The sequence below is a fragment of the Harpia harpyja genome, chromosome 1 (genome assembly GCF_026419915.1).
Source record: "Harpia harpyja isolate bHarHar1 chromosome 1, bHarHar1 primary haplotype, whole genome shotgun sequence".
Taxonomy (NCBI): domain Eukaryota; kingdom Metazoa; phylum Chordata; class Aves; order Accipitriformes; family Accipitridae; genus Harpia; species Harpia harpyja.
In genome coordinates this window covers 15279736-15290811 of record NC_068940.1, presented here as the reverse complement: position 1 = coordinate 15290811, position 11076 = coordinate 15279736, and the positions used below count along the sequence as shown (strand labels likewise).

At 40.1% G+C, this 11076-nt stretch overlaps 1 protein-coding gene across 1 annotated transcript; it reads left to right on the top strand.

Moving 5' to 3' along the window:
- The first annotated feature begins 2030 nt into the window (after positions 1-2030).
- On the top strand, positions 2031-7064 carry LOC128138860 (ovalbumin-related protein Y-like). Its single transcript, XM_052780496.1, has 7 exons — positions 2031-2198; positions 2859-2909; positions 3558-3686; positions 4443-4560; positions 4798-4940; positions 5287-5442; positions 6248-7064. The coding sequence occupies exons 1-7, from the start codon at positions 2031-2033 to the stop codon at positions 6647-6649; spliced, it is 1167 nt and encodes a 388-aa protein (XP_052636456.1). The 3' UTR covers positions 6650-7064.
- The last annotated feature ends 4012 nt before the right edge of the window (positions 7065-11076 follow it).

Genomic DNA, 11076 nt, shown 5'->3' with positions numbered 1-11076 from the left:
ATTTCAAGGAGTTCGGCAAATCTGCCCAAAGTACAGCTGAGAAGTTGTACTATTACCTTTGCAGGTGAAGCTGATAAGGTAAGCATTTCTTTTGATTATGATTTAAGTTCTAATCTGCAATTTTTTAAAATAATATCTGTTACAAAACTTACAAAAAGATTGATGTTTATGACCTTTAATATAAGTTGAAGAAACAAATGATTAAAGGATGCCTTCTGCAGAAACCTCATCTCACCTTCACATGTTCTGCATTATTTTACTGTTTCACATTCTGCCATGCATAAAGTCAAAGTATTTGTTTGTATGAACTAAAGCTTTGTTTACTAACATTGAAAAGCTGCTGATATGTTATGACAGCCTTTCTTCCTTCTTCCTCTATCCCTTTAATTTTTCATTTAGAATTAAAAGACAAAATTGAATTTGTTTAAATTCCAGAGGATGCAACTAAAGCTCAGTTGCAGGGTTTATGGAAGATATTCTCTGTATGAAATTAAGGAATAAAGCATGTTCAGGTGACCTCGGCATACTGCAGCTCTTTGTTATTTTTAATAGTTACATTTTCTAAGATTTAAAAAAAAAAGCATTTGCTTCATAAATATGTTTCTTCACCAAGACCACAAATGGTGCTTAAAGCCTAAAATATAATAGCTAGCAGACTTGGTAAATAATCAAAAAATCTACCTTATATCATCTATATAAGTGGTTCAATTTAGAGAGAGATTGAGCATCCATTCTAGCAGGGGAACAGCTAGATGCACTGCTGTTCAAATTAACCCACCTTAAGAGATGACTGTCACATGAATGCGTTGATTCCATAGGGACTGTGATACATACGGCAGAATATTCTGGATTTTGTTCTCTAGCAGCCACAGAGGGAAACAAATTAAAGTTTGCACTGCTTGAAGATCCCCAAGAGCTAGGAGAAATTCCACCCTAGCAAGGTTCTCTCTGCTTGTGCCAATATGTGGGAAGTTATAAGTGGCATAAACACTATACTGCTGCATTAGATGTTACAATACTGTATTTTCTACTCTGTGTTGTCTTCTTTACTAAAAAGTCCTTCCCTTCAGTGTTAGATGAAATGCTAGGTGCTGAAACTACAGGGAAAATTTTACAAGAATGTCAGAATAAGGGCAGAAAAAAATATTTAAATGTTGAAGATGTGAAGATCTCTGCAAATTATACACAGGGCTAAACAAGCACTGTCTTATTAAAAGGTGGATCTTATGGAAAAGGTGATAACAAAAATTAAACAACTTTTTTTTAAAACAGAGTGAGATATAATTGAGTCAACAATGATTGGAACATACTAGTTATAGATGTTTGTCATAAGCTGGATGAATTTGGTAAATCATTTGCAGTCTCCATTGCTGTGCCTTCATTATCCTATTTAAAAAAAAATGAAGGTAATGTTCCTAACATTTGAGACCTCTGATAAAGTAGGTGGTGTGAGAACCTAGCTTCCATTTACAGTAGGCTGAAATTAGAGTAAATATAGCAAAACTTATGCTGTTGCTTCAGACTTGCACATTGTATACTGGAATTAACTGCAGTTTGGATCATAGGGGGCTGATCTGTTAACTGATCTTAGAACTGATGATAAAAACTATACTGAAGAACCTGGTTTGGAGTCTCAAAAAAAAGAGAAGATTCTGACAACAAATCTATGTGTGTTTTTTTTCCTTAAGAGATGAGAAAAGACTGTTAGTAAGCTTCTTTCAAGGTAACTAATATTCTCTGCAACATTTTCAACAATATGATATACATGTACAGAGAAGGAGAACTCAAGTTTCAAATAAAAGAATCACCAGCCTATGCATAACTGGTAGCTATTCAGCATTTTGATTGCTCAGGAATCCGACAGCATGTCTGCCTTTTAAATCCACACCACTGGATTCTCTTTACTGAAAAAAACCCTGTGCACCAAGTTCAGGGGTTCAAGTGCACTGACTTTCTTGCATTACAATTAATATATTTCTTCATAATATGTCAGACTCTTTCTGTTTGCTTTAGACAACACTGATTTCACAATGGGGTCCATCAGTGCAGCAAATGCAGAATTTTGTTTTGATGCATTCAAAGAGCTGAAAGTCCACCATGCCAACGACAACATCTTTTATTCCCCTCTGAGCATCATTTCAGCCCTGGTGATGGTCTATCTGGGAGCAAGAGGTAACACTCAATCTCAGATGGAGAAGGTAAGTTACTTACATTGGTGTAAAGTGACCTCTGCTTGTGCTTGTTGTTCCTTCTAAGTAACTCCACTGAAATATATTATCCACTGACGAGGTTCTCACCTGTTTTAATGTACAAGAAGTAAGCAAAAGTCACAAAATGGAGAACTGGATTGAGAGTTATTTAGAGAAAATACTAAAAAAAGATATGTTTTTTCACTATAAGGGGCGGTTAGTTTTGACTTAGAAAAAAAATCTCAATGACAATAACAAAATGGATTACCAGTCAGCAAATTTTATTATATGATTTTTTTTCTAAATTCTGACATCTTTCAGATAATGTGATCAGATTTTTTTTTAAATATATAAAAAAGATAAATCCCAGGAAGAGAGGAAGACAGACTATTATAAGCAGTACATAATATGTAAACCAGTTAATTTCTAGACATTCACTAGAAAAAATATCACCTAAGCCAAGAGTGCTATTTACGGTTTCCAAGAAAGCCACAGAGGGCACAAACCAGTTGCCAGCTCACCTGTAAATTTTTAGTTCATCTGTGTTCTCAGTTAGCACTTTTTTTTTCCTGAGCCAACAGCTTTACCTCAAGCATCATGTGTAAATCCCAAATTCACATCATTTTTGGTCATGCTGGTCATTTCTATCACTGGCATTTTCTCTTGCAGGTTCTTCACTTTGATAACGTTACAGAAGTTGGAGACACTACTGACTCCCAGGTAGAGAAATAACTTGATCTCCCTTTCTGTCTTATTTTCTCCTCATAACAAAGCTAGAACTGTTCTGCCACTCCTCCTGACAGTTTCAGACCCTGCCAAAAACTATGGTAATGCTCTCAAACCAAGGAGGCCTGTGGAGGGAGTGAAGAAGGGTGTAAATCACCTATTTGTTAAAAACCAGGGAGAGAAGGCAGGTTGCACATCTTGCACCAGAACAAGTGACGGTGTGGGGCAGGATGCTTTGGGCACCAGCGTGCCTTCCTGGGCAAGTGCTACTGGGGGACAGAACATGAAAGGGGCTCAGCACCTAGAGTCAGGGTACAGCAGTCAGACTTGCGGCTGAGAGACTCCAAAGCAGGGCAGGAACATGCTGGGCAGAGAAGAGCTCAGAAGTCTCAGTGAGAGGAACACAACTGTACTCTTACAAAAAGCGTGTTTCAGGGGACTTATCTTGAGAAGGATGAACTTGTTGGTTCAAGGTACCATCACCACAGCACCTGCTCTCCCTAAGGTGACAGCCCTATGCCTGTGGGGGAGGACTCCACTGCACTGACTCTTAACTGATAGGGGCAATTCTTTAAGGTCTTATTTCCTAGATAAGAAGAAGCTAATGCAATGTATCTTCTTATTTTCATGTCATCACCTCAGTGTGGCACTTCTGAATACATCCACAATTGGTTCAAGGATCTTCTCTCAGACATCACCATGCCAAATGCTACATACTCACTCAAGATCGCTGACAGACTCTATATTGAAAAAACATACCCCGTTCTTCCGGTGAGTTGTACTGTGACCTGACTTCGGCAAGATTCCCCATAAAAGCCCCTGTGACTCTACCCTAGAGAAGCACAACCAACAATAGCCCACTGTTGATGAAGAGGTGGTTGTGAGCCATAAGGGGAACTGGTTCAGATGAGTTTGAACCTTCCTGTGGCTGTTAGGTAGAGGCCAGGCAAAAGTATAATGGCATAAATTGCCTGTGTTGCAACAATCACAGGGAGTAATCAAGATTGCTGTTCATTTGCTAGAAAATGGCTTTTAATGAAACATGTAACTTTTAAGGGAAATGAAATACATTTTATAACTTGAAAGCATGAAGACTGAAATTGTCAAAGTTGGATTTTTTCAAAGCCAAATATCAAATATTCCCAGTGAAAGGAAGCTTTGCTTTTGAAACCTAAGAATGTAAGAACACAATATTCAAAATAAAAAGTGGGCACAAAGAGAAGGAAACAAACATTGTCTGTCCTTAAAAATGTTTGTTAAACTGAAAATGTTTTGCTCAAATGAAGAAAATATTTCAAAATTTTAACTTAGAATCTTATCTGAAAAAAAATGCCAGACCTAAATAGTATTTCTTGTCCAGCTTTAAGATTCAATTACAGGAAGACAGCTGTGACTGACACGTTCAAACTCAGGGGTAAAAGTTCACTGTTCTTTTAACCATTCTGCTTCAGTTCACAATCTTGCATTTCACATTCATACATTTTCATGTTCTTATCAGTCTGACAACTGCAATCCTTCTGCTTACAGGAATACTTAGAGTGTGCAAAGAAATTCTACAAAGCAGGGCTGGAAGAAGTTAACTTCAAAACAGCTACAGAGGAAGCAAGACAGCTTATTAATTCCTGGGTGGAGAAAGAGACAAATGGTAAGCACTGAAAAATGGGTAGCAGATATTTTCCCCTACCTACCATAATCTATACCCTTGTCTTCCTCTCCTCATAATGTCTAGAAAAAGTGGGTCAAGCAAGAGCAGGTTGCATATTGCTATGAAACCAGAACTCCACAAAGTGACACCCTTGACCGCCATGCCCTTCATTGCAGGCATTTGTGCATAGCAGAGGAGGTGTATCTTACCATTCTCTGCCCTGCTTCTTTCTTAAAGGACAGATCCAAGATTTCCTTGTGTCAGGCTCTATTGATCTCGATACTGTGCTGGTCCTTGTGAATGCCATTTACTTCAAAGGGGTATGGAAGACGGCGTTTAAAGAAGACGACACTCGGGAAGTGCCCTTCAATGTGACAGAGGTAGGAGGGCATCGACACAGCTTCTGGCCAGGACAGCTGTTGGCTCACACAGCCAGCAGCCTGGCTATTACACATACAACCCATTGCTGTCACAGGTTGGGTGATTTAGCTGGGTCCCTCACTGTCAGCACCGGGGCCTAGGGCCAAGGAGTGTTTGAAAGAGCTGCGTCTGACCAGGCTTCTAGGGCACACCAGCAAGCAAGAGAGGAAAACGGAGCCACAGCTATTCTTCAAAGGCAACATGCTTGAAGATCAAGTCCTGTCCCTTTCAAAGGGCTTGTACATTTGCCTGCCTAAAGAAAAAATTGTTCCCCAGTCACATTGGCTCACGTTTCTGTTTTTGCAGCAAGAAAGCAGACCTGTGCAAATGATGTGTCAGAACAGTACCTTCAAAGTGGCAACGGTGGCTGCAGAGAAAATGAAGATCCTGGAGCTTCCGTACACCAGCGGAGAGCTGAGCATGTTGGTGCTGTTGCCTGATGACGTCTCTGGCCTGGAGCAGGTATGGCCCTGGCAGGGGAAGCAGAAGAGTTATCTCTTCAGTGGGACTTGGCTGCCCTCAGACCTTTTGCTGTCCATTTACATCCCAGCTGCCCACACCATGGCTGTGCTGGGCAGACGGGAGCACAACAGCAGCCGAGGTGCTACCAGGTGCTCAGGCGGGGACTGGCCTCTTAGGAGACCCCTGGACTCCATCTAATAAAGCAAGGGTAAAGGAGTGTAGTGCTGCTGTAGCCGTGCAGAAGAGGATGCTGCTATATGCACCAATCTCCATCAGGTACCAGAAACTGACATGCTAGCAGGATTTTTATTCATTTTGAGTGTTTTCGATCTTCTAGGAGAGCACTTAATGGTTTGCTAAACTAGAAAAGTTTTTCCAAGGGGAAGTAAAAAACAGAAGTGATGAGGAAAGCATTCCAAGAGCTGACTAAAAGGAAAATGGGAAAAGTAACATTAGAAAGGAACTAAGATGAGGGAAGAGATGAATAAAATATGTTCCAGGAGGAACAGTTTTGGGGCTGATTTGATTTGATATTTTTTAAAGAACTGTGTTTTCACAAAAAAAGCCTTGATCTGATTGAAGAAATTTTCAGATGATGAAGTTTTGGAGAACTTCATTAAGACAGATGAGATTAGGCCATAGTCAGGAGGAAGCATACATGACCAACAAGTATATTTAAGATTAAGTATCAGTTCTATTATGTACACAAATAAATGGAAAAAAATAGTAACCAGTGGTATAAACACAGCTGTTAAGGGTATTGCACTCTTGTCTCAGGCATTTCATTCCCTGCCTCTCTTTGCAGCTTGAGAGCAAAATCAGCTTTGAAAAACTCATGGAGTGGACCAGTCCTAATGTGATGGAAAAGAAGAGAGTGAAAGTGTACCTCCCACGCATGAAGATTCAGCAAAAATATAACCTTACATCTGTCTTAATGGCCTTGGGTATGACTGACCTGTTCAGTCCTTTGGCCAATCTGTCTGGCATCTCTTCAGCAGAGAGCCTGAAGATATCTGAGGCCATCCATGAGGCAAACATGGAAGTCAGTGAAGAGGGCACCGAGATGGCTGGCTCAGCGAGTGTGGTGGGAGACATCGAAAGTTCCTCTGAGTTTGAAGAGTTTAGGGCTGACCACCCATTCCTTTTCTTGATCAAACACAATCCAACCAACAGCATCCTCTTCTTTGGTAAATATTGTTCTCCCTAAGGAGAAAAAGAGCTGGAAATAGTTCTTGCCTTCCCCTCAGAAACAGACCCCCTTTAATGTAGTATTGTAGTTTAATCTCATCTCTTCAAGATTTTCTCCAAGTGGAAAGCCTTCAATATCTAGGGAGATATTCTTGAAGAAGCATATAACTTTTTAGATCTTTAGGTGCAGGTATTTCTGCTCATACAATTTGCATTCAGGACTTATATCCAGCATTGAATGCGAATTTCAGGAGGTAGCTTAGGAATATTTCCCATCGTCATTGAATAACTTGAGAGACAGGGCCAGTGTTTTGATTTTTGTGAGAAATCCTGCAACTGCTGTTGAGAATCTGGCTTCTCTATAGGAGTTCTGTGAAATAAACACAGCTTTCAGAATAATCCTGTTCCTTTCTGTTGAACCTGGTGGGCAACCATCCTTGAATTGATGCCTGGACAACTTGCAGATGAAATTCTAAACTTCAGCAAAGCATTCTTCTTCCAGGAATGCATTTAGGCTTCTTTGTGCTGCACATGCTATAAGGCTGTCTCTCTTGTTCTGAGGGAGCATACAGAAAGTCTACCATTTCTTCATAAATCATCATCTCCAAATACAACATCTTCCTGACTGATATAATTTCCCATCTTCATTCCAGTGACTTATCATTGATTTTGTGAATGTTAATTGATTGTCCTTCTATTTATTCTAATAAAAGCATTGCAAACTAAACATGTCATCTATTCTGGGTTACTGCACCACACAACCTGAAACATGTGATATATTGGGTAGTGATTATTGACAGAAGTGTTTTAGATTAGGATTTATATCCCATTTTCAAAACCAGAATGTACCCATATATGAAATCATTAAACAGCTTAAGAATTTTTTTTTTAATTTTAAGCAAGATAAACCCTACAGCTCCTATTCTTACCTTGAGCTTATCTCCATATGGCATATCAAATAACTAATTTTTTTTAATTTGCTGTTGTATTTCCAGACAGTTTTAAAAGATTTCCCCTAAGTGTCCTCAGTAAATATAGCAAGGTGATGCCTAAGAGATTTAACTTCAAAACCATGAGAAGAATATTTGTCTTAAAAGGTGGACTGCTTCAGCTCTCTAACACCCACACAAATCATACGAAGATATCTTTCTTATTGCCTCTTGATGTAATAATCCTCTAGAGATGTTATTTCCTATTTCACACTTTTTAGAAGGAAGGTTCTTTAGGTTACACTTTATCCAATTAAAAAGATTATTAGTGTTAATTGCTGAGTTAAGTAATCTTCCTTCTGCTGGGATACACATGCAGAACTGCAAATTACAGTATCAGTACTTAAAAAGTGCTTAAAAAAGAGACACATGGCAGTATTTGGAGCTGCCTCAACCATTTGCAAATTCTGCATTAAATATAACTTGAAATGATGATGCTGGCAGCAGGGAAACATTTTCACAGATGCTATGAAGTCTATGGGAGAACTGCAAATACTGGTCTTCCCAAGACAGTCATAAAGGATTAGCTATGGTTAACACAAGTATTTAAGCAAAAAGTATTTCAAGAGATACGACATTTCAAGGTTTACTATGTACATTATGTTCTGCTTCTCTTATAGCCAAAAGAAGTCAACAGAGTTTTGCTGCAACTGAAAAAAAAAAGGCAGCGGCAGGATTTGTAAAATATTGTCCTAAGGAGCAGAGTCTGTAAGGTTATTAAACAATTCCAAAACTGTTATTAAACTGAAATAAGCATGTCTGTCACTCTGCACTTTCTATGTACAATGACAATAAAACTATCAACATTTATTACGTAAGTATTTATTACACAACATGAAGAAAAAATAGCTATTCCCTTCTTTAATCGTTCTTTCACTTGATGATTATTTTAAAGTAAAGAAATTGAGAAAAATCAAGGCTGAAATGGCAAGTGGCTTCCTAAAACTGCGCACGAGAGAGGTTTTCAAGGCACAGAGTCCACCTAATGTCCTCACGGTGAAACAGAACTATTTGACTCGTTTTAAACTGGGCCATTAGGTGTCACTAGGGATACGAAGTGATGTCTACCAGTCTTCTGAAAGACTGCTGAAAACTAAGTTTGGGAGCTTCATGTAGGTTCCAATTTTGTTCTTATTTTAATTTTTGTGCAAGCAGATGATTCTGATCGATATACTGAAAATGTAGACCAGTAGCACTGTGCTTGGAACCCAGGAATTTTTTTAAGAAAAAGACAGAAATATTATTTGGTGAATGTCCAGAGGCATTTTAAGATGTCTGTATCCTGGATGAAAAAATAATATCACAGTCAAATACTGTAGTAGGGATAGAGCTATTTGGTTTACAAAGGAGAAAACATCCTCTGTAGAGGCTAAAATGAGAAATAAAAGTGCAGAATCAGCAAAGTTGAATAAAATCTATACCCCCGTATCAATGGCTGGGCCATGGTGAATGTGGCTGCGGCAGCCCCCATGGGAAGCAATTCCACGAAGAGCAGCATGGAGGGTGTTACAAAGGGATGAGGGAAGAACAGCCATGAGGGGAGCAAACACTGCCTGCTGCTTCTGAGCCCTGAAGTCCAGCAAGAGTTTAAAAACATGAACCCCAGTTCCCACAAAATCTAGGTGTTGTCCAATAGTCCTTTTTGTTCCCTGGCAGCATGATTGAAGTTGGTATGTCAATGAATTACCATCTGTCCATCCGCTACACTCCATTTTTGACTATGTGTTGTGTTGTTTTGGATAAACAGTACTGCTAGGGGTCTGTGGAACAAAACCAGCCACATGCAATCACATTCTTTTTAATGCTGCATAGAACAGCATTAGAAGTGCTCTGTGGACTAAGTGTGCCTTTCCTTCTCATGTCATTTGGGGAAGGGTTGGAGCTGACATATATTCTCTGCCCTTTGGGGAATATAATTGTCTGAGACCATTCCACACTTCTCTGCACATTTGGCTTGCAAGAAAGGCCTACCTTCTCCAAAGCAAACCAAATCCATGGCTGAAGGAACAGGACTTTGCAGGCAGTATGCTCTAGTCATAGTCACCAGAGGAGGAGCACTCAGAGAACCTCCTCCTGGACTGCAGGCGAGAAGCTGTCCTGGGCTCCCAAATGATATTTCAGAAAGCACAGCATGCTGAATCAAACTGAAAGCTACATATCCTCTGGGAAGGCTTTGACACGGAGCCATGGTTCAGTTTTCTGTTTCTTGTGGCTAGCGAGCTAAGATTCTTCAATCTGGAAAAGAGACAGCAGAGAGGGGATTATCAAGGAGAGGCAAGAATGAGGCTGCTCAGCAAGGGAAAGGGACACAAGGCAGCAGGTGACAGCAAGGCCAGTGGGGCAGCGGCCTCCCCAATAAGGTGTTCAATGCTACAGTTCCTCATGCTACCACTACAGTGCAGTGATTCCCAAACAGGTCTGTAGCAATGAGGTGGGTCAAATATCAAGCCTGGAGGTTAAGTCCACACATCAGGGTCTGTAGTGGTCCTAACCTGAAGACTGTTGTACATCGAGGAGTTAGTGACCCACATAAAAATTGACCTGGTCAGGCACAGGCGTGTGCTGTGCTGCACTATGTTATGCACACATATCACTTGGCCTCCAGGCCTATACTGTGCTGAACATATTGCATGGCTGTGGGATAAACTTCGCTTGCTAATCATAACGGAGGAGCTTGTAGGTGGTCCCAAACTGGCACTTGGTAATGATGCTGCCAGCACATCCTTGTCTTTATCTTGAAGTGAAGCAGCATGTTTCTATATAAATATATTTTTCTTCAACAATAAAAATTATAAACAGAGTTGTTTACTTCCAAGAACATACTTATAAAAGCTGTAAAGTTCACACCACTAGTGAACCTCTGCATGCATAGGATATGCACAGTGTGCTGTGCCCTGAATAAAGAGCCATCCAATGCTGCACAGCTTGGGGTTCCCGCCATCTGAAGGGACATGAAATTATCTATGATATCTCCTTTTTCCCTCTCATGTTATCTCCAATAATTTGCATTTTAATCAGTTTCTTACTAGTGCCCAAAATGAACACTTGCAGTGGTGCATTACAGGCTCCATCTTGGTGAGGTTCATGCCCAGGAACAGGCATGCAAGTAGCAAGGACCACAATCAAGAGACTCAGTTTAAATTCTTCTCTCAAGTGAGGGGGTTGTAGACTCCCGTGGAGGCATCCCACAGCTCTATGACAAACAATGCTCTGATTCAAGGCTGGGCAGTTGCTTCAGATGCGCCTGAGCCCAGGCAGCCAAGCTCCTAGGAGAGGGATGGTGTTCTCAAGAGCAGAGGTTTCTGAAGTCCTGGATGATATGGAGACAATGACAGAGACTGACTATTCAGTATCTGTTCTGACACAGGCACTTAAGGGTATTAAAAGAAGTTAGTAGAAAGCAGTTTAAAAAAAAAAACAGATAGAAGTAGCTGACAACAAACAGGTAACTGAATGA